This window comes from Stylophora pistillata, chromosome 11 (genome assembly GCF_964205215.1).
Source record: "Stylophora pistillata chromosome 11, jaStyPist1.2, whole genome shotgun sequence".
Lineage (NCBI taxonomy): Eukaryota > Metazoa > Cnidaria > Anthozoa > Scleractinia > Pocilloporidae > Stylophora > Stylophora pistillata.
The window spans coordinates 5,292,246-5,315,256 of NC_142529.1; the positions used below are offsets into that span (position 1 = coordinate 5,292,246).

Below are 23,011 nucleotides of genomic sequence, written 5' to 3' on the forward strand. Positions count from 1 at the left end.
GTTTTTTTCTTTTACCAGATACACAAAGCATCTTCTATGCTAGTGTGATCGCACTCTCTTGTATTGTGGTCGTGTTGCTCATTATAATTTGTGGGTTGATATGGCAGTACAGACGAGCTGTTCATTATAAAAGGATACAAAGGAAACAAAGAGTTGAATTTGATGGCGTCAAATCTTCACCTGCTCAACAGTCAAGTGACAAACAAGCTTCAGATCCAAACACATATATGGAACTCAAACCCAGGCCTTCGACTCAGGAGTCTCAAGTTCCTACTGAGTCTTCGTTACAGGAAATACCTGAGAAACACAGATATTACAATGTGGTGCTTCAGAAGGAAAATGGCGGGAAACGAAACGAAGAAGTAGATGAGGAAATGGGATAATCCCAAAACTGATTTTGTATCTGTTTATTTCAGATTATCCATTCTGTTTTTCGGCTGCTCTTCGTGTGCCACTTTTGTGTTCTCATTGCAACATGGAGTCTAATTGCTTATTAGAAATGGTACTTTGGTTCGTAACACACCTTTTTGTTCTTGTCTCGCTGAAAGAAGCAGTGAAAAATTTGGCAATTAAGTGCCATGCGTTTGGAGTGCCTTCCTCCTTATCGTCGTCGTGATCACTATTAGTATCATGGTGGCATATGGGAAGGGGTTATCCAAAATCACAGTAAAGAAACATATGATGTAAACATCGGATCTCAATAATATCCCTGATAAATCCTGGCGGCAAATGCAGTCTGTTTCTTCTAGAAATGACCACCAAGGCAGTTTATAAGTAGGGCCCCGGGGCCTCTTTGACGTGCAGCAATCTTTGAGTTAGTTTAATCCAAATTCATTTCTTAAATTTTTCTTAGATTTTTCTTGTATGTGTGTAATTATATCTTTTGCTATTTATGTTTTTTAAAAGCCATACCAAGTAATCTCGTACATAGTCCTTTCTGAACCAAAGTTTGGACCCCCCCAATCAAAAATTCCTGGATCCGCCCCTGTCCCGTCATCTTGTTACGGAACGATAATACTCGGCCTACGAGAGCGTGATTGTTTTTGCTGGAACCGCGAACGCCTATCGCCACAAACTGTACAAAAATGGCGAGCTTGAATAGTGAGGGATGAAAGATGCTATTTGAGGAATTAGCTTTCAGTGTCAGAAAGCCGGTCAAGCTAAACGATCATGATCGCATACCGTAATATACCCAATCGTAACATGGCCCAATTTAGTCTCGAGCTTTGTTTCTGCGTAGCTTTTCTCGTTATACTTTTACCTCTGGCTTCAGGTGAGCACTATATCATTTGAAATATAATAGAAAGGTATATTTTTATTTCACTCTCTGCACTCAGGGTACTTGGTCGGAGAATTCTTTTCAGCTTCAGTGCTGTAGGCTTTCTCGCACGGGTCGCAGCTTAATCATCAAGATAAAAAAGAAAACAGTGTCCCTCGGGAGTCGCATTTGTTTTTGTCAAAATGTCACCGTAAAACGAACGGTGCCTTTGGAGATGTATCTGCTTCTATATCTAGCTTAGTTTGGATGCATGAAGAAATCTACGAAATTGAAATTAAACTCTGAATGATTGAGTTTCAGTGAAGCTATCAGGTGGCGACATTTGCTTCAATTTCATTTTAAAACACTCTTAGATATTATTCTACCTCTACTATTCCTCGGTAAGTTTAGCTATGCAGTCTATGGGTAAGGTTTCCTTATCACCCTGATTCTATTTAAAAACAGAACTTTTATAGTTCCAACTATAGTCTATACTTAATGTAAGTATCAACAATGTAAATGACTTCAAACTTGCTTTGATGTGTTATTATTCGACTGCACTTCAAGAGATCTATGACATTGACAATCACAAAACTATCTGGGCGAAAAATAATTCATGTCGCAGCCTGAAAACAACACCAACTCCATGCTGTTCTTAATTATTAATTATTGATGTAACCGTTTTAGTATTTTAATACTCTTGGGACCACAATAATTGGCTATCGCTGTTGTGGTTGCTTGCCCCTCTTTGTTATTGTAATTTGTCCGTGTTCTATATTCTATGTATTGTTGACTAATAAATCAAATTAAATTACTATTGTTTGTGCTGGGTTTTTTTCATCAAAGAACTATATGCACAATGAGATATGGATTATAATGGGTTTACACTCTCTTTCTTTACAGTATTCTGTGCTTCGGATGTATTATTCCCGGAACGGCTATTACAACTAGCTGCTTTTGTTTTCCTAGAAATCGCTTTCTCTCTGCCTTTCTTGACATCGTGCACTACGTGTAAAATTGACCGCAACTTACCTCTTCGATTTTCCGTCGCCTTCTACCATCTTGTCGACTGCACTCCACCACACGTGAACAAAAGCACGTGAGTGCCTTTCGATTGATGCTTGCGTTACGGTTATAAGTGCCAATTTACAATCACCAGTGTAAATTTACAGTTATTACTGTAAATTTACCGTCAAAAGTGTAAATTACAGTTACAAGAGTAAATTTATAGTTACAAGTGTAAATTTACAGTTACAAGTGTAAATTACAGTTATAAGTGTAAAATTACGGTTATAGGTGTAAATTTACAGTTGCAAGTGAAAATACATACATACATACATACATACATACACTTTATTAATGTATCTTGAAATATCTAGCCGATGGGGTTAAGAACCCCTCTACTAATTGGGGACACAATTAATAACCTCTCAACTATTTTCTATTGAAGCTCGTAAAAAAAAGGCCTAACAATATAACATAGTTAAAAACCTATTAACTAACAACTAATGGGATAACTTATTTAAAAGATTAAGAATTACAAAGGATGCAATTGGAACAGTTGTCGTCTTCTACCATTACAACTAAATCAAATTTACGAATACGAGTTTTAAAACTAAATAATGATGGGAGCGTTCTAATTTCGCTCGGTAACTTATTCCAGAACTTCGGTCCCAGGTAGGTGAGCGAATGTTTACCGTATTTATTGGTCCTGAATCTGGGAATGGCGAACTCTGACGTCCTTAATTGAGTTGGAGGGTGAGCAATGCGTGTGAAATAGCTCGCATATTTTCATGGGTACATAAGGATAGCGATATGTTGTAGTCTTTTGTTCTGAACCGTCGTTAGATCACTTTTGTCCAGCAACGCCAGGTAGCTTGATTGCTTATCTGGGAAAACGCGTACTGCGCGTAGTGCTCTTTCTTAGGCCCGTTCGAGCTTTCTTTTGTCGGTAGCACTACAGAAATACCAAGTCAGGTGGCAATAGGTTAAGTAAGGCAATATAGCTGATTTATACAGAGTTAATTTAGCATTGGTAGGAATAAGTTTTTAAGCCAGAACAGTACGCCTAACCTTTGACTCGCCTTGTTACATATTTCATTAATATGAGTGTTAAAATTCAACTGTTCATCTATGGTGACTCCTAGCAACTTAAGAGAGTCGAAGATTCGATGGTGTTTTCTTTGATTGTTCAAACTATCGTCCGATCTCAATTCTTCCCATTCTTCCTAACATTCTTGAGCACCATGTTCCCACTTCTCTTTACGAATTTCTCTCTTCGCATGATCTGCTCTCTGATTCTCAGTTTGGTTTCAGGAAGTCTCGCTCTTGTGAATTGGCTCTTACCGACTTAACTGATCGCATCCTCACTAATATGGACGACCTTCTTTTGAGTGGCCTCTTACTTGATGACCTAAAAAAGGCCTTCGATCTAGTTGATCATTCTGTGCTTCTTTTTAAACTCAACTCCTACGGTTGTTCTCCATCCTCTGTTGAGTGGTTCACCTCGTACCTGTCAGATAGCTCACAACGTACAACCTTCAAGGGAGTCCTATCTGAGTCTTTTCCCATGTCTCTTGGTGTCCCGGAAGGTAGCATCTTGGGTCCTTTGTTCTTTTTGCTCTTCATAAATGAACTACCACTCTGTGTCTTCGGATGTTGATCTTATCATGTTCGCTGTTGATACCTCTGCTCTAGTGAAAGGCCCTTCTTTCCCTTGCTGAAATGACTGTCTTACCTCCGTTACTACTAATAATTTTTGCTTGGGCTGTCTTTAATAGGATGGCCCTTAATTTTATCAAAACTAAGGCTCTTCTCTTGACTACATCTCAGAAATATGCCCATTTATCTGAACCTCTTTTTGATATTGTTGTTAATGGTAACCTTATTGAGCAAGTCCCGCGTGCTAAATTGCTTGGCATAACAATTGATTCCTTTCTTTCCTGGGAAAGCCACATCAGCAATATGTGCTCTCTCACTAGGAGCAGACTTTCGCTTCTGAAACGTATCAAACCATTTCTTACTCATAACTGCTTTTTGAATTACTATAACTCTTGTATCCACTCTTCTTTGTTGTACTGTTCCACTGTTTGGGGTACTTGCTCTAAAACTCTTCTTCTCCGTCTACTTCGTCTTCAAAAACAATCAGCTCGCCTTATCGATGACGCGTTGTTGTTGAGAACGTTCAGTTTTGTCTAAATGAAGACCTAGAAAACGTCTTCAACTGGCTACAAGCGAACAAACTCACGTTGAACATGACTAAAACCGAATTCATGCTAATAGGGTCGAGGCAGAGACTGAATACTCTCACAGCTTCACCAACAATTAGAATGGACAATACTCAAGTGAGCCAGGTTTCAGCTACAAAATCGCTTGGTGTAATAATAGACGATAAACTCGATTGGCATAGTCACATCGAAAAACTAACGAAAAAGATCGCCTCTGGTATCGGGGCCCTAAAGCGAATTAGGCACCTGATCCCAGCATCAACCTTACATCTCATCTACCAAGCTTTAGTAAAACCTCACTTTGATTACTGTGACATTGTTTGGGGTAGCTGTGGGAAAACGCTACGAGACAAACTGCAGAAATTGCAGAATAGAGCAGCCCGTGTGTTGACATTCTCTAACTATGATGCTGATGCAACTGAGCTACTCGAGTTTTTAGGGTGGAAAAATCTTGCACGCCAGCAGGAAATCCATAAAGCCACCATGTTGTTTAGATGTCTGCACGGGCTAGCTCCAAGGTATCTATATTCAAAGTTTACGTGGCGTGACTCTGCTTATGACCTCAGGGACTCTGAAAATAAGCTTAATGTTCCACTACCGCGCACTAATTATTACAGAAAAAGCTTTAGCTACAATGGTGCCACATTATTGAACAGTTTACCACGCGATATAAGGAACACAGAGTCTCTGGGGTTATTTAAACGTAAGATCAATGACATTTTTAAAGTCTAACGCACGGCATTCACGGAAAACAGCTTTAGTGTTATAGTATGTAGTTTTTAATTTTAAACATCTTAGCGTATGTGATATGTATTTTTATAGGCTGATGAATTGATCGTGTCTAAATAAAGATTACAATACGCCGACTGGCATCAGTCCTCAGTCAGTCTCTTTGCCAAACTCAAATGGATCTCCATTTTTCTCTTAGTTAACCTCAGAAAGCCTGTCAGAGTGCATGGGGGCTCATTCGCACGCGTGCCACTCTTGCGCCCGTGATTTCCCGGAGTTGCTTCTATTCCCGAGGTCTCTTGGGTCTATTGAACCTGGGATTCCATTTTGGGCGCGTTGGCATGCGTTACGTAGAAGTGGCATGCGTGAGAACAAGCCTCCACCCTTCGTTTGCACAGGTGCCTCAGAGTGCATGGGGGCTCATTCGCACACATGCCACTCCGGCGCCCGTGATTTCCCGGAGTTGCGCGTCCATTCCTGAGGTCCCTTGGGTCTAGTGAGCCTGGGATTCCATTTTGGGCGCGTTGGCATGCGTTTTGTAGAACTGGCATGCGTTACGTAGAAGTGGCATGCGTGAGAACAAGTCTCCACCCTTCGTTTGCACAGGTGCCTTAGAGTGCATGGGGGCTCATTCGCACGCGTGCCACTCCGGCACCCGTAATTTCCCGGAGTTGCGCGTCTATTCCCGAGGTCCCTTGTTTCTAGTGAACCTGGGATTCCATTTTGGGCGCGTGGGTATGCGTTACGTAGAAGTGGCATGCGTGAGAACAAGCTTCCACCCCTCCTTTGCACAGGTGCCTCAGAGTGCATGGAGGCTCATTCGCACGCGTGCCACTCCTGCGCCCGTAATTTCCCGGAGTTACGCGTCTATTCCCGAGGTCCCTTGAGTCTAGTGAACCTGGGATTCCATTTTGGGCGCGTTGGCATGCGTTACGTAGAAGCGGTATGCGTGAGATCAAGACTCCCTCCTTCGTTTGCACAGGTGCCTTAGAGTTTATGGGGGCTCATTCGCACGCATGCCACTCGGCGCCCGTGATTTCCAGGAGTTGCGCGTCTATTCCCGATGTTCCTTCACTTCTAAAAGCTCCCACTTTCACTCAATTCAGTCGATTACATAGGTAGGATCGAAGTAGATCACCTAGTTCGTCATGAAATGCATTCGCTTTTAATTTGCTAATCGTTGAGGACGGATGGAGCGAATCAAAAGCCTTGCTCAGGTCGGTAGACAAGATTTTAACCATTTGTTGGTTATCGCGTGCTGATTTCCACGCTTCAATGAGATCTATCAGGGTTGTTTCACAACTATGGCGTTTACGATATGCCGTGATTCGGGGATCCAAACGACTGTCAAATTGCTTAGAAATCTGGTCGCTAAGCAGCTGCTCGAACCACTGGAAGGACAGTTAATTATTGGTCGATAGTTCCGACGATCTTGTGGATCCTCTTTCTTGAAGACGGGCGTCCATTCCCTCCCTTTCCAGTTGCTTGGCCATTGTCCGCGATTTGTGATACATGAATTGTACAGATTCGCCAGTGGTGTACGTAGCAAGTTTTTCCGCTCCATATTTCAGTAAGTTTTCCTGAATATGTAGAAGTAAGTGTAAATTTACAGTTACGACTGGAAATTTACCCTTAGAACTGTAAATGTATAGTTATAAGTGGACATTTACAGAGATAAGTAGAAATTCACAGTTTTAAGTGGAAATTTACAGTTATAAGAGGAAATTTTCAGTTGGTAGTATAATGTAGATAGGTAAATGTCAATTGAAATGCTGTGCAGCATTAGTGTTTCGAAACAGGGTTACTTTTAATTTGGTAACTTAATTTAATTCAATCCCTAAAAAAATTGTGTTTCTATTATGTCGCTAACCAGCCACCGTACACTCTATTGCCATCCTTAAGTGTGATTTCAATATTTAGAGGCAGCCTCTTAAAATTCTCTCGTAGTCTTAAAGTCTACTTTAATAATAATAGTTTATTAAGAACTCTCTTGCACCTAAAAAACAGAATTAATGAGCTAATAAGACACTAAAAGACTATCGTATCAATTAAATAAAGGGTAGGTTTCTAAAGATTCTGTGATGCAGCTTTGGTGGGGGAATATAACAACTGAGTTCATTTTGGTTTTATCAACTGTAAATGTAACTTGGCCACCGTAAAGAGTTTCACAGCTGACATTCAGAGCGTCAGCCCTTCTTCAAAGCGAATTATATGAGATAACTCTTTTTATAATTATAAGTATGCGTATCAAAAAAAAAAAAACCAAAAAAAAAAAAACCAAAAAAAAAACCATGAGCTACAGCGCAAGGCATGGTATGAAGTATCGATCGCTGTCACGACAATACCCGACCTGTGAGTTCTGTTTGCTGCAATCGCGGATGGTATCGCTAAAAATAATAGAAAGACGAGCTGGGGTGAGTGAGGTAATGAACAAAGACATTCTCTGTCGGAAGAGCGTTTTGTTTCATATGGCGGGTCAATCAAAACAATCGCGATCGCTTGGCGTGACACAGACTTGTTTCACACAGCCAACCTGACTATCCCTGTTACAGTAATTAATATGAAGATATTTGTGACAAGTTGTGTGACTTTTTTATAATACTCTATTGTGATTCTGTCATTCAGCTTTGTATGCGTCATTGTCAAAGCATGTGCCAGTACCTTGTGTTATTCAGTTTTGGTTCTTTAGGACTTTGCATTGATTTGGATCTTGGAGTGGGAAGTGGAACAATTCAAGATGGTCACATAACTGCTTCTTCTAAATATGATGCCAGCACACCTGCCAAGAATGGTCGACTGAACTACACATCAGGATCATCCTGGTGTGCAGGAATGAGTGACACTACCCCATATCTGCAGATTGATCTACAGACACTTCATGTCATCTGTGCGGTTTCAACTCAAGGGAACTCTCAAGCAGATCAGTGGGTGAAGAAATACATGCTGCGATTATCCACAAATGGGACGACGTGGACAGACTACAAGGAGGGAGGAAAAGTTAAGGTATATATGACAAATACTGCTTAAAAAAAAGAAATTACATTACAAATATTTTCATGGACTGTTTTGAGTCACTGACAGTGTTTATTTTTTTAACTGCATTAATAAAATAAAAGTCCTGATTGCATGAAGTAAAAGTTTTAAATACATGTACTTTAATCATATTCCAGTGATTGTTGCTTAATTTCTACCTGTGGATATCATTGAAAGAAATTTATGGTCAGATAAGTCGACTGTTTGGTATTATGTTAGGTTTTGAGAGGAAATGATGACAGGAACTCAGAAGTGAAGCATGTTGTTTATGGAGTGTTAACAAGATATCTGCGATTTTTGCCAAAAACACACCAGGGTGAGGTGTGTATGAGAACAGAGGTGTTTGGAGTAGAAAAAATGTCAAGTGAGTGTGGAACTTATAATGTACTCTTGCATGCTTATGTGGAGTAAACCTCAACTTTTTTCCTATGGGCCACTCATGAACCTCAAGTCATGTTCTGATTACCAGAAAAAAATTATCACCAGAAGAAATAAACTATAGAGGAAAAAAGTAAAGGTTTTTTTTTAATTACTCACTTTGGTGGTCAAATTTGCTAACCTGTGGAAGTGTCTTTGTCAGTCTTGTAGTAGGTGATTATCGACTAATAACTATTAGTTTTGAGTTTCTGGCCAAAATACAGGGTGGGGTGAATGTTTGGAAAAATATTTGTGTAATGAAATTATAATTTCGTTTCAATAATTTTCCTATCTTTTCTGTTGACTTAATTTTATTTTTGGATACTCTCATTACTTGAGGTAACAAAATGGCAGCCTTTAAAGAAGCTGAGCATTTAAAGTCCAAATAAGACCTATAGTAAAGGATTATAATGGGAGAAAATAAACCAATTAAGGGACTAGTATTGTAGTTTCAATATGCTGCTCATGAAGGCTACATTGGATTGAAAACTCTGAAAGTTGCTTCATCTAGCTTAAAAAATTGATTGTGAAGTATTGCTTTCGAGACATCTGAACAGTAAAAGTTTGGTTTTCAAATTATTCAGCCTGTTTTCAACTTGCTCTGTCAATGCAATAAAATGAATTATAATTTTATCTTGAAGTGCTCAAACACTCACTGTGAAAGGAAATCCTTATAGTGATGTATTGCAATTATGTATGATAGGGATGGTTACTGGTAACTTGTGGTGAGGTCCTTCAGAAGCTGCAGAAGATATGAATTGAAAAGATATGAAGGCTAATATTATTGCTGTCATTATTATCTTGCAGCTTGTAATATCAAGCCCATTGGTTTAGCCATTGGTGGTGAAATTCCAGACAGCAGCTTTGCAGCCTCATCAGAATTTAATTATAAATATGTAGCTGAACATGGTCCATTGAATAACAATAAGTCATGGGGACCCGTGGATAATAACAATGCTGATGACTTCCTACAAATTGACCTATTGTATGAGTATATCATCTGTGCTGTGGCTACTCAGGGAAACCCAAGAATTGATTCACCAGAATGGACTACACATTACAAGATACGTTTATCATTTAATGACACCACTTTTGACACCTACAAAGACAACAATAATGATAAGGTTGGTCTACATGTATAGTGTTCTTGTACAGACATATTAAATGATTGAATTTGCTTTCATTGCACTTGCTGAACATTCCGAGGCTAGAGTATTGAGGGTGCATGAACGATGTCTCAAATTGTAGTCTTGATGAAAAATGTTTCTTTTTTAATTGAAATTCTACAAATGGAAACCCTAAAAAGCACAATCAGAAAATGATATTGATTCATATATACTCTGCATCCTGCAACTAATTTTCAGTAATTCCAAATGATTCTTTTTAATTTAGAGACTACTACACGTATAAAGAGGAGCAATGTACTTCATTGTATGAGTCTTAAGTAAATGTCCCCTGGCTCACTGACAGGGGACATTGTGTTGTGTTCTTGGGCAAGACACTTTACTCTCTCAGTGCCTCTTTTTGCCCAGGAGAATTTAATGGGTATAATGGAGGATTTAATGCTGGGGGTAACCCTGCAATGGTCTACCATTCCATCCAGGTGGGAGTAGAAATACTCCTAGTTGCTTCATGCTACAGAAACCAGAGTTAAGTGCAGGCTCATAAGCAGACTTTACCTTTACCCAATTAGGTATTCATGTGAAAATGGCTTTTAAACCCCAAAATAACACACAGTACCCTTGGGCCGCCTGTGGTTAGAGGTACATGTAGGGAACAACACAACTTTGCTGGAGCTTCATCAGATCTTTGAGCACAAGGGTATTGACAGAGTATTCCTGGTGCCAAATTTGATGGGAGCAACATTAAGTGTCCAACTGAATACAACTATGCACTTATAGACACTAAAGATAGAAAATGTAGGAATTTCCTTAAAATCTGAATTCTCCTAACAAAAGATTACACCTGTTCTGCAGGCTATTGAATGTTTGAGATAGAATCATTTGCCATAATCTCCTCTTTCCCATAACTCCAACACAGTTATAAAACCTACCTATTTCAAAAATAGGTGAATTACAATCTACAAGATACATTACAAACAGGGAGATAAGTCACATACATGCATGCCACCCACAAATACACTCTAAGAACTCAAAATTATATGTTTCAGAGTACTAATGACATTTTTGTCGGTAGTAGTTTGGAAGTTTATGTTCATCAATGAACTATTGATTTGAATGATTACTGAACATGCATAGAAGTTTAAAACAATCTCATGGTATCTTTTTGTGCCACTAACTGCAGGTCTTTCCTGGAAATACACACCAAAACAGCACTGTAATCAACAGTCTTGATGAATTTGCAAGTGCACGATTCATCCGCTTTGTGCCAACACAATATCGTACATGGAAAATCCTGAGAGTGGAAGTATATGGAGTACTTCTAACAAAAGGTAATCATGCATTTGACCTCTTTTTTTGCTCTTACGACTGAAACAAAATGATTGTTTATTAAGTTATTTTTTAAAGGAGAGCTACTGAGTAGGTCAATTTGCTTTAAGTGCACAGTACGCACACTGTATTCTATATGATGCTTACTTATCTATTGCCAAAGTTAACTGGTTCAGCAAAGTTTTAAAGTTGGACCGAAGAAAATTTGGGAATCAACAACTCACAGGTGTAGATACCTTACCGGTGTTGATCCAGTGTCACCTGAAGTATATATGGTATCCTATTCTCAGTGACTACATGGAACAAATTATCTCATGATACATTCACAACTTCATCGACCTTCTAGATTGTGCCAAATGGTATGGAAGTGACAGAAACAATTCAGCCCTAATTAGCATGCACAAAGAAAGAGTTAATTGTTAGTTTTAAATGCCTTCTGCAGTGAGTCTCAAGCCAATTAAAGCCTTGAGTTCTGGAGATAAATGAAACTGCTCACTTATGAAGAGGGAAGAAAACACTAAGTGTGGGAATGAGTTATTATTTAGTTATTTTATTACACTCTTATCTAATCAATGTTTAACTAGCTAATATTTTGAACTGTTTCTCCTGTAGCGGTGAGAACCAAGGAAAGAGGTGAGATTCATTTAATATACGTATGTTATTCAACAGCCGGAAGGTTCCTATTAAAAAACTGTGCCAGAGGCCTTCAAGAAGATCTCAAATGTTCGCTCAACATTTCACAAATGAACAAATTGTTTGGAGAATTTAGATATTAATTTTACGAGAGTCACATTTATTTATTTTATTTTTAACTGCAAATACCTCATGTTTTAGCTTTCTGAGTTACTTTTTGGAAAGGATTATTAATTTACAAATGATTTTCAGGATACCTGTCAATCTTTATAAAAAAAATTTAGTACTAGTCAAGATCTATTTAAAATCAATTCTTGTGGAAAAACCAATGAAAATGATTTGAGAGAGAGAGGGGGGAGAGAGAGGGGGGGGAGAGAGGGGGAGAAAGAGAGAAGAGAGAATTTAATTTGTTTTTTATCAGCTAAAGTTCGTGACATAAGTATTTGCTTAAAAATGCTGCCCAGCCGGCAACACAGTTTGAACCTAACACGAAACGGATAAAGCCCGCTGAAAACAGGCCTGATTGGGAGAATACTGCCCACTCTTGGACCCAAATGGATCGCACGATTTGTAGAATACCACCTCCTCAAGATCTGAGAAAAAATAATTTTGAATATTTTTTATCAAGTTTAGCCTATCCCAACGTGAAAATCTAGTAACCTGATTAATTGAAAAAAGCTTTGCAACTAGAACTTTGACGCTTAATAGTAAAATTAAAGCTTTCTAAATTGTATGTTTACCATAATTAAGGGCTACCGTTCATACCTGTATGTCGAAAAATCCAAGAGAACCTGCGATTTATTTTTGGTGGACCTTTTATGCCAATTGAAATATAAAAAATTGCCTGTACGAGCATATTTATGCGCCAGAAGGATGCTTTTGTGTCAATTATCCTTTAAATATTTTTGCAACGCGCGGGATAAGTCTTTACGCTCTCATCTTGAATAAAATTTCAAACGAAAACTTTCAATTGTCCTAGTGGACGGAGAGGTTAATGACATTTTTGATGGGACGGCAGTCGATTATGATATAATTACTGCATTAAAAGAGGTCAATCATATTTCTATGAAAAGGCTAACGGGGTTTTGCTCAAAAATATGCAATAGAAAAGATGAGGCTGAAGAGACATTCAGACAGAATTGTTCATGATTAGTAAGTGTGTCCAGCTGGTGTACTGCTAATATTTGATCGTAATTCAAGAAACTTAAATATCAATTTTCGCACATAATCGTAGACCGCAGTTTATGACAACTAGGAACTAGCGTATTGTGTGAAGTCAAACCAAGTTTATAGAACCCAGCTGGAGGCCCACACAGAGTTTGTGTTTGATCACATGAGAGGGTGACAACACAGTGGCAATATTTGTTATTAGTATATGTAATAGGACTATGTGGTGTCCGATTTGGAAGTAATCGGATGAAAAAAATTCTGAGGACGGCCATAGATGTATTTTAGCAAGATGTATTTTTATATGGTGTTAGAAATAAGAGTAGGCCAAAATCTTAGTATGTTAGTTTAAAACCTACCTAAAAGCTATTCTGGGACACAAGAATGGCAACATTGGTACCTCTGAGTGAAAAAAGTAAATTTTGAAAAATAGAGATTGCTTTAAAATTACCACTTTGCAAAGTTAATTTTATATGAATAGTGAAACAGGAGGTGACCAAGATCTTTGGGAATATACCATAATACAATGTTTAAAGGTTGTAATCTTTGTGACCCATAAAGAAAGACATCGTTATTGAAGTGTGAAATGGGCGATTCCCCAAAATAGTACTTCTCCTAAAATTACTACTTTGCAAAATGCATAAAAATCCTTCCTATTAATTGACGATTACTCCAAAATCCTTGTCAAAGTTATCTTTACCTCCGCATGAGATATATATCAGCACCATTCGTCTGTTTTCCTTTCATTTTGTTTCCAAAATGATTAAGCCTAGAATGAGGGTCCACAATAGGGGTTCTCAAATCCCGCTTTCCCGCCTTTTTTTCTTCTCAATCCCGCCATCCCGCCATCCCGCCATCCCGCCCGTTTTTATGCCCGGAGCCCGATCCCGCCCCATTTTTTTACGAGATTTTTGGCATGTTTTGCTTGATCATTGAAATAGGCGTTATGACTTACCTTCTATGAGTTGTCAGTTTTGATCGTTTAGGTTCTCAACATCACAATTAGCGACCATAACTTTCTTTTCTGTTTTGCTTAATTATTTTTTGGTCCTCGCATCGGTACATGTTTACCTCGATACTTTAAGTCCAGTATTCTTGGAATTAGATAGATTGATGTTATCTGTCTGTCTTACGAAGATTCGACTGCTTTGCTGCTAGTTTCCATCAGGCGATGAAGCCAATTCTGTCAATTGTTTACATTGAGTTTAGGACATGGAAATTGTATATAAAAACACTGGTCTTTTCTAAGAAAACATAAAACTGCTGTTAAATCTAACAGCACGACCAAATGCGGACACCCTTCTAAGCAGGAAGTTTGCTTCACCATCCAAAGTGGCGACCCTTACAGATCCTTCTCCTACTTGGTATTCAGTTTCTTCTTCTTCCGCACTGCTACTTGTACCATATTCGTCAGGAAGGTCGACATCTCCTGTTAGGTCAACGCTTTCCCCTGGCACAATGTCTTTCTCGTACAAGAAGTCGGGGAGCGTTACAGCCCTAGCCATGGTCGTTTCTTGTCGGACAGTTCTTTAACGAACTGCAGCCCCAAAGGTATGTGCCCATTCCCTCATAAGCTGGGCGTCTTGGGCACTTACTACCCCAGGTGGAAGTTGTGGTGCTTATGAAATTTCAATGAGTGCCGCTGCGTGGTCTGGAACGGGATACCACGACTTTGGGTTGGTATACTAAAATGCCGCCCAGTTTGTTATCTTCTTTATACTTTCCTTGACAGCGTTTCCGAAATTCCTGGCATATTCAAGGGCAGTGCATAAAGGTGATTTCTGATGGACCGCAGAGTGACAGTTCTCTACATCTAATGTCATGCAGCTCAGGAGGTTGGTCCAAGTATAACCCATTGGCGCTAGCACGTCATAAGTCTCTGAAGGCCAGACTGCAACAATGAAACAGACTATTTTCTTCTCAGCCACATTTCCCTGTGGTCCATTAAGGGATCTTGGCAAGCTCTGGATTTCACCGCGAATCAAGGCCTCGTTTCGGCGAAGATATTGCCACGTTTCTTTTAGCAGTGTAACGGCATCTTGTAGATTGCAAAGCTCGTACTTTGCATGCTTCTCGTGGACGGAGAAAGCCTTGCAATCTTTCTGACTGCATCTAGAAATGCAGCAGTTTCATGCAGAGTGGTGAATACCTTGATACAATTGGTTTAGGCATCACATATATACAAGACATGGTTACATTCCACACAAAAGTCCAGCAGGATGGTAGAATTCAGCCTGCGAAGCCAAGCCATCTCTGGTGCCCTCTGCACCGGTACCTGCAAACACCTTCACTCTTTCCTCATTTCTGATCCAGTGCAGGATGCGATGCGATTGCGGCTCTGAATAGACCAAACCATCTTTGTAAACCGCAGTGGAGGGAGCCAAGGAACAGTAGTCAGGACCGGAAGAAATAATCCGTGTTCTTAAATATGTTGATAATGAAACTTTCTCGATGCTTTGACGGTTAGAAATATAAATGTCACTATTTAAGATGGCCATCGATCCGACGTTTCCCCATTCGTTTTGGTACTCTACAACTGCTGCTGCCTCTCCTCGAAGCCCATGTCCAACGCTGGAGCAGGTAACGGCAAAAGTTTGCTGCTTGCTTTTACATGCTGCGTAGATCATGTAGGGATCTACGACGTGTAGTGCCTCAAACTGTGATTCCTCGCCGGAGGTATTCCAGAAATTGATAGCAGTAGGAGGAAGCCCTCTTTCATTTGGTATTCTGCCTCGATCTTCTTAACTTGCGTGGCGATTCGATTCTTTAATATTGCCACGGTTCCATCAGTAGACAGTCCAAGCTCACTGGCTTTCTGAACTACATCTTCTCGTGAACGCAGTTTTCCTAAGTTAACACGCACGGCCCCTTGTTCTAGCTCATAAAAAATAATGGGGCTTCCTTTCCCAACCATGAATACAATGTCATTGACGTGGTGGACTTCTTTGGCGAGAAAATCTTCTTTAAGCTTAACATTTTTTTGGACGGGGTTATGAAGTTGTGCCATAAAAAGACTCGATGAACCAGGGACTGTGTTAAGTGAGAGAAATAACAGGCTTCCGTAGGGACCAGTAGCGATGCTTATGGGGTTTGGGTACATACCCACTTTGTTGTGCTCTGTGAAACGGTCAATCTCGGGAATGATGGTGTGGCCAACAAAGTCTAGACTTCTAAGATAGCTAGTAAAATCTGGATTTGTGAGCTTCATGACAAGAGTTGGATCCTGTCGATCTTTGTTTTCAAATCCGTCAACAAAACAGGAATGAGTGCAGGATCTTAGACATCTTAACGAACGTGACTTCTAACCTCAGTGATTTGATACCTCTTTCCGAGTGACGAAAACGGCGAAAATAGTAAAATCGGAAAAGACGAACAACACAAAAAAGTGATAATGGGAAAAATTTGACAGGCCTTACTTCCTTTGACACTCATAGCTTGACTACAAAGGCGGTATACACACTTAAGAACCATTTGTTTTTTTCAGTCAACGCTAATGAATTTATTGACCGCTTTCATAAATGGCTGCCGGATTAATATTCTTTCGTTTAAATTTAAATTAGCCTTTCTGACCTCGCTTGAGATAATGTATTCTTTTGAATTTTGTACTGGAGAACGAGGCCAGAAAGGCTAATTTAAATTTAAACAAAAGAATATTAATCCAGCAGCCATTTATGAAAGTGGTCTTTAGTCAAGACAAAACTAAATTCCCGTATCCCGCTATTTTGTCCTTACGATTCCCGAATCCCATTCCCATAAAAATAGGAAATCCCGCTCCCGCTGGTTGTTAAAATTCCTGCAACCCGCTTCTGTTTTCAGCTCATATCCCGAATATCACCACGAAAAATAGCCAAATCCCACATCCCGCCAAACCTATTGTGGACCCTCTAGAATATTTGATCGCAAAAGTACCCAGATTAAACCTAGAATATTTGGTCGCAAAAGTACCTGGTAGGAGTTGGACAGCGAGATGTCATCGTTATTTTCAGTGCTATTTTCGTTTTTCTTGTCCTTTTGTTCTGTTTTTCTTGTCCTTATGTAGTACACGTCATATTGAACTTGCAGTATGCGAAGCGTAGAAACAAGTTCTGAGGTGAACTCCGATATGTAAATGAGTCACTTACTCGCTTAGGTTTAGACATCGTGATGTTAGTCGTCCCAAACTTGAAAGAAAGAGTTTTTTTAAAACAAAGATCATCGCATTACAATGGAAACATTTATTGAGCGACTGTGAGGCGAAACGTGACATAGGAGTGGAAAGTAGTCGAGTAGCTCTTCTTCAAATTTTGCACAGGGCTTCAAACATATTTTTTAAAGTCAAAATATATTTTGCACTGAATTTTCCACTCTGTTGGATGAAAAAACTGCATGTTACCTTTGCCCTTGATTTTTTTTTTCAACTATGGTCTGAAATCCACGGCAGTCTGATAACTACAAATTACAACACAGTACAACTTCTGTGGTTCTCTTATGGTGGTTAACACTGTGACCCTTGACCTGAAAGGCTGATGTTCAAAGCTTTACTTTCTAACTTTTTCCATGATATTGTATCCATGAATGACTGCATTCGCTAGTTCTTTTTAATGTTTTTGACAATTTTTTCAATATGTAGGAGGTTGCGTTGAGTATTATCTTGGAATGCAAAATGGAGCGATCCTAGACAATGAAATAACTGCTTCTTCCGTACAAAATGGCAGCACACCAGCCAAGAATGGTCGAGCGAGCTACACATCAGGATCATCATGGTGTGCAGGAACAGGTAACACTAAACCATATCTGCAGATTGATCTAAAGACACTTCAGATCATCTGTGCTGTGTCTGCTCAAGGGAATTGTCACGCAGATCAGTGGGTGACAAACTACACACTGCAATTATTCGCAGTTGGGACAACTTGGGAAGACTAAAGGGAAGGTGGAAAAATTAAGGTACATGACGAGCACTGCTTGGAAAGAAAAAAGTTATATTACAAAAATGTTGTCATAGAATGTCTAGTCAGTGACACAAAATGTTTTACTGCTATAACAATAAGAAAGTCTTGATTGACATAAACGTATTTAATACTTTTATTGTTGATCGTCCATGCATGTTCTTATCTCGAGCTACAAGTGGGAGAAATTAATTTATGGTCAGATAACTTGACTGCTTATTTCTTTGTCAGATTTTTGTTGGAAATAACGAAAGGAACTCAGAAGTGAAGCATGTTGTTTATGGAGTGTTAACAAGATATCTGCGATTTCTGCCAAGAACACACCAGGGTGGGGTGTGTATGAGAACAGAGGTGTTTGGAGTAGAAAAAACGTCAAGTGAGTGTGGAACTTATAATGTACACTTGCATTCTTATGGAGATTAAAGTTCAACCTCTTCAAATGGGCCATTTATCAACCAAAAATTATGCTATGATTACTAGAAAAATGGTCAAAAGGGGAAAGAAAGGAAAAGGGTAAAGGTTTTTCTTTGACTTATTTTGGTGGTCAAATTTTTCAACTTGGGGACGTGTCTTTGTCAGTGTTGTGGCAGGTGATTATAACTTTTCATTATCATTTTGAGTCTCTAGCCAAAACATATAATGGGGTACACGTTTGGACAAAATGTTTCTGTCATTAAATTATAACTTCAGGTATTTAAATTATTGACATCTCTTTTCTGTTTACTTAGTTTTATTTGTATACTCTCGTGACTTGAGATAACAAAATCGTAATCTTCAAAGAAGCTGAGCTTTAAGTCCTAATAAGACTAGAAGGATTATAATGGGAGAAAATAAACCAAATAAAGTGACCAACACTGTAGTTGTAATGTGCTTTTCATGAAGACATTGGATTTAAAACTCTGAAAGTTGCTTCTTCTAGCAAAAAAAATTCATATTGAATCATCGCTTTAGAGATATCTCAACAGTAAAAGTTTAGTTTTTAACTTAAATATTATACACCTTGGTCTGTTAATGAGAAAAAAATTAATTGTAAGTTTATCGTGAAGTGCTGAAACACGCACTTTGAAAGTATATTGTTATTTACTTTATTTATTTATTAAACTTCCACTGAGTAAAAAAAAAATAATAAGAAGGATAAATAAGCTCAATAGTAAAACGAAAAGCGAAAAGCGAAAAGGTCAGTGAGGAATAATCACAACAGAGCAAGCTCCAACTAGGTGAAATTCCAAAGAAAAAAAAACTGGTAATACAAGACTAATTTAATATGTCTTAAAAATGTCTATATAAAAATACATATGTATAGATATGTATATGGATATGTATACGCCCAGTTAGACCAATGGATAGTGCGCTGGACTGTTGTGCGGGAGGTCGAGGGTTCAAGCCCGGGCCGGACCAACACTCAAGGTCTTAAAATAATTGAGAAGAATTTGCTACCTTTCTATAACATCAAGAAATGGTTAGGTATTCTAGTCTTCTCGGATAGGGACGAATAAATGGAGGTCCCGTCTCCCGCAGGGTTGGGGGTGGGAGACGTTAATTTCCCACACACGAGATTACTGTTTGATGGATGTCCACCCCTGGGGTGGGATGGGTGGGTTTATACATTGAGTGTAAAGCGCTGTTGATCTGTCATTGTAAATAGCGCTCTATAAGAAATAAATTATTATTATTATTACTATTGATTAATATGCAAAATCCTAAAATATATAAAATATGCCTAAGTATAATAGTTTATAAGTAATTAGAAGCAACACTGGCGGAAACCAATTAAATTCCTGGTGGCAAAGCATTTAGGACACAAGGACTTTCAAGTAAAAACATTGTCCTGATCGAACGTTTCGATAAGAGCTTTTTTGTAACGTTTAATTAATGATCCTTTGAAAGAAATAACACAAGGTAAAGTTCTTAATGACAAAGGCAAAGAATTCCATAACTTAACGGTTCTTTTGAAATAGCTACGTTGAAAAAGAGACGTTCTACATTTCAAAGGCTGATAATCTAAGGAACAACTATTACGAGTAGATCTAACTATTACTTTGGGCTGAATAAACTCTGTAATATCGCTGTTATAATGCCATTAATGGCCTTTAAGAAAAAAACTAGATCCATGATCTCATGCCAATACGACACTGGCAATAGGTTCAGTTTAATAAGCCTTTCTTTGTAGGGAATAAGGGCGTCAGGATACCCTTAAATATACTTTGTTGCTCTGCGTTGAACTGCTTCGAGTGTTCGAAGACCACCAATATATAAGGGAGTCCACACCTCACTGGCATAACCCAGATAAGATCGCACCAGGCTCACGTACTAGGAACGCTTGACTGTGGGTCCAAAACGAGGGTCACATGTTCTGTAGAGAAAACCCAGCAATTTGTTAGCTTTGGATGATATGGAAGAAATGTGGGAACTCCATTTTAGATCGGTATTAAGAATAATACCAAGATCTTTTTGCGTATCGGTCTGAGAAATGACATGATTCCCAATATGATAGGAGCCTTGAAGTGGAGATTTCTTTCGAGTTACACGTATAGCTTCGCACTTCTTGAGATTAAACTTTATGCGCCAGTTAGTAGACCATTCTAGCACTTTATCAATATCCTGTCGAAAGTTAGTTATATCAGACTCAGAGTGGATAATGCGAGCAAGCTTGGTGTCATTTGCGAAAAGGTAAGCCATAGTAGAGCTAGGTAACACATCTGGTAAATCTTTAATATGCCAAAGGAAGAGCAGTGGCCCCAGAATACTTCCCTGGGGTACTCCTGAGAGCACTTGATGTACTGCATCAAATGCATGTATGATAGGGATGGTTACTGGTAACTTGAGGTGGGATCCTTTAGATGTTGCAGAAGATATAAATACAAAATATATGAAGGGTAGTAATTGTTGTTATCGCAGCTTGTGATATGAAGGCCATTGGTTTGGCTGACGGTGGTAAAATTCCAGACAGCAGCTTCACAGCCACCTCAATATTTAATGATAGATATCGAGCTCAATATGGTCGACTGAATAAGAATAAGGCAAGGGCACCCAAGGATAATAACAATACTGACGACTTCGTACAAATTGACCTCCTGTATGAGTATATCGTCTGTGCTGTGGCTACTCTGGGAAATCCAACAATGAATACACCAGAATGGACAACACATTACAGGATACATTTATCTCTTAATGATACCACTTTTGACACCTACAAAGAAAGCAATAATGACAAGGTTGGTCTTTGTGATGTTTATGTACAGTCGTATTAAATGGTTAAATCTGCATCTGATGCACTCACTAAAATTTTATTAATCAAGAGTAGGGTGCATGGGGGGATGTTTCTTTTTTTGTACCTCATTCTTGATGTAGAATTTCTTTCTTAATCAATTTCGAATGCTGACCTTCAAAAGCACAATTGGGATGTGGTGTTTACACTCTGTATCCAGCAGTTGTCAGTAATTCCAAGTAATCCTGAGTCTTCAATTTTTTACCCCAATAAAAGAGCATGGGACCCATGGATAAGACCAAGGCTGATGATCACCTCAAAATTGACCGGCTGTATGAGTATACATGTACCAGCTGTGCTCTGGCTACTTAGGGAAATCCAGCATCCACTACAGCAGCTCAAGAATAGAGCACACATTTCAAGAGACATTAATTACTAAATACTACTACTTTTGACACCTACTGGAAAAAGTAAACAATGATGGCAAGGTTAATCTATGTAAAGGACATGAACATAAATTCCTAAATTTATATCTGGTACAGTTACTTCATTTTCCAAGTCAAGACAAGACTTCACGCTCTTCTTTTTAAAAAATTTCGAGGTCTTCTCTTTTAATTTATTAAAAACTTACAAAGCACAAGTGAAAACTGCAATTCACAGTTCTACATCCTGCAGCCCTCGATAACTCTATTTTGGAACGTGATGTAAAGGAGACTGACTCCCATGAACCATTAATGTCTTTGTTCAAGAAGACAAAATATTGTTATAGTCTGTTGACTTGTAAACAATCCATTCTTGTATGGGCACACCTGTGTTTGCTATGACCATTTAATCTATATGTGCTTAACTGGTGCGGATTATTCTGATTTAGGAATGAAGCTCTTTTTGATTAGTGAACCTGGTGTCCATATTTGCTCTGTCTTTCCTTTTTTCACCTTGTCAAGGAAGGCTCCTAAGAGATAATCTGTACTGTTATAGATTGAAGTAGTTGTGCAAGTTATTTCACACTATGAGTTCATGTGTAGAGTAACCTTTTTGAAGGGAGCTCTGTGACACACGAACCATTTACAATCTCGCAATATTCCTCCAAATATTTAATTCTCGGCGCATAATGATTTGAAATAAAATCATTTCCAGAGTAACTTTCCTCCTTCTTCCAGTTACTTAACTCTATAATTTACTTATTTCAAAAACAGGTAGATTATTATCCCGACGATGAACTACAAACAGGATAAATTACATACTTGCGTGTACCCGTGCAGAAAAACCAACAAGTTTAATTCAGATAGCATCATTCTCTATCATCAGCTTATAACCTTAATGTTCATGATAAACTGTTGATTATTGTGGTTAATGGTGCATTATCTTAAATAAAATGTTACTAACAATGAGTTCTCTTTTTGTGCTGCTAGCTACAGGTTTTTCCTGGAAATAAAAACAAAGACATAACCGTAAAACACGGTCTTAATAGCTTTGCAAGTGCAAAGTACATCCGCTTTGTGCCAACACAATATCATGTCTGGAAAATTCTTAGAGTAGAGGTCTATGGAATACTTTTAACTAAAGGTAATCATTTGACCACTTTTTGTCTTGAAGATCGACAAAGACAAAATTATTAGTAAACCTAATCGCCAAAGGAAAGCTAAGTATCCCTCAATGGTCACTGATCTTAGTTAACTGACTCAGTAAAGTTTGGAGCTGGACACAACAAAATTTGGGAATCAACACCTTACAGATATTAACGTAGTTTAACCCGAAATTTTGTGACCACTACTGTCTGAACCTATGCAGTAGTGAGCGACTATGCAGATGGAGCAAATGATGTCATGATCTAATCACAGAGAGACCTTCCCTATTGAGATGAATTGAATAATATTAAAAAATTAGTTCAATTTTAACAAGGCGGTTGTTCAGAAAAATTATAGCAGTGCTCATTGTTATTGTATATGTGAAAGTAAGACGTT

At 38.6% G+C, this 23,011-nt stretch overlaps 3 protein-coding genes across 4 annotated transcripts in view; all 3 read left to right on the forward strand.

The window, feature by feature from the left end:
• Positions 1–2,073, forward strand: part of LOC148719774 (uncharacterized) — a 38,389-nt gene extending 36,316 nt beyond the window's left edge. The window contains exon 10 of the mRNA XM_088737505.1: positions 19–2,073. Within this exon, the coding sequence (XP_088593631.1) occupies positions 19–383 (365 nt within the window). The 3' untranslated portion in view covers positions 384–2,073. The remainder of the gene's footprint in view (positions 1–18) is intronic.
• LOC111323971 (neogenin) overlaps positions 1–23,011 on the forward strand; it is a 41,397-nt gene that overhangs the window by 14,681 nt on the left and 3,705 nt on the right. Inside the window, exons 1-6 of one of the 2 annotated variants that reach the window (XM_088737457.1) lie at positions 10,973–11,116; positions 11,727–11,747; positions 17,524–17,837; positions 18,071–18,215; positions 20,738–21,054; positions 22,466–22,613. In XM_088737457.1, the coding sequence (XP_088593583.1) occupies positions 18,179–18,215; positions 20,738–21,054; positions 22,466–22,613 (502 nt within the window). In that variant the 5' untranslated portion in view covers positions 10,973–11,116; positions 11,727–11,747; positions 17,524–17,837; positions 18,071–18,178. Of the gene's footprint in view, positions 1–10,972; positions 11,117–11,726; positions 11,748–17,523; positions 17,838–18,070; positions 18,216–20,737; positions 21,055–22,465; positions 22,614–23,011 lie in introns of those variants that run through there. The other variant, XM_088737458.1, reaches the window with a different exon arrangement.
• Positions 7,593–9,806, forward strand: LOC111319522 (neuropilin-1). The gene is made up of 4 exons (XM_022922274.2): positions 7,593–7,628; positions 7,840–8,217; positions 8,467–8,611; positions 9,472–9,806. Exons 1-4 carry the CDS (start codon positions 7,593–7,595, stop codon positions 9,804–9,806), a joined length of 894 nt encoding a protein of 297 aa, XP_022778009.2.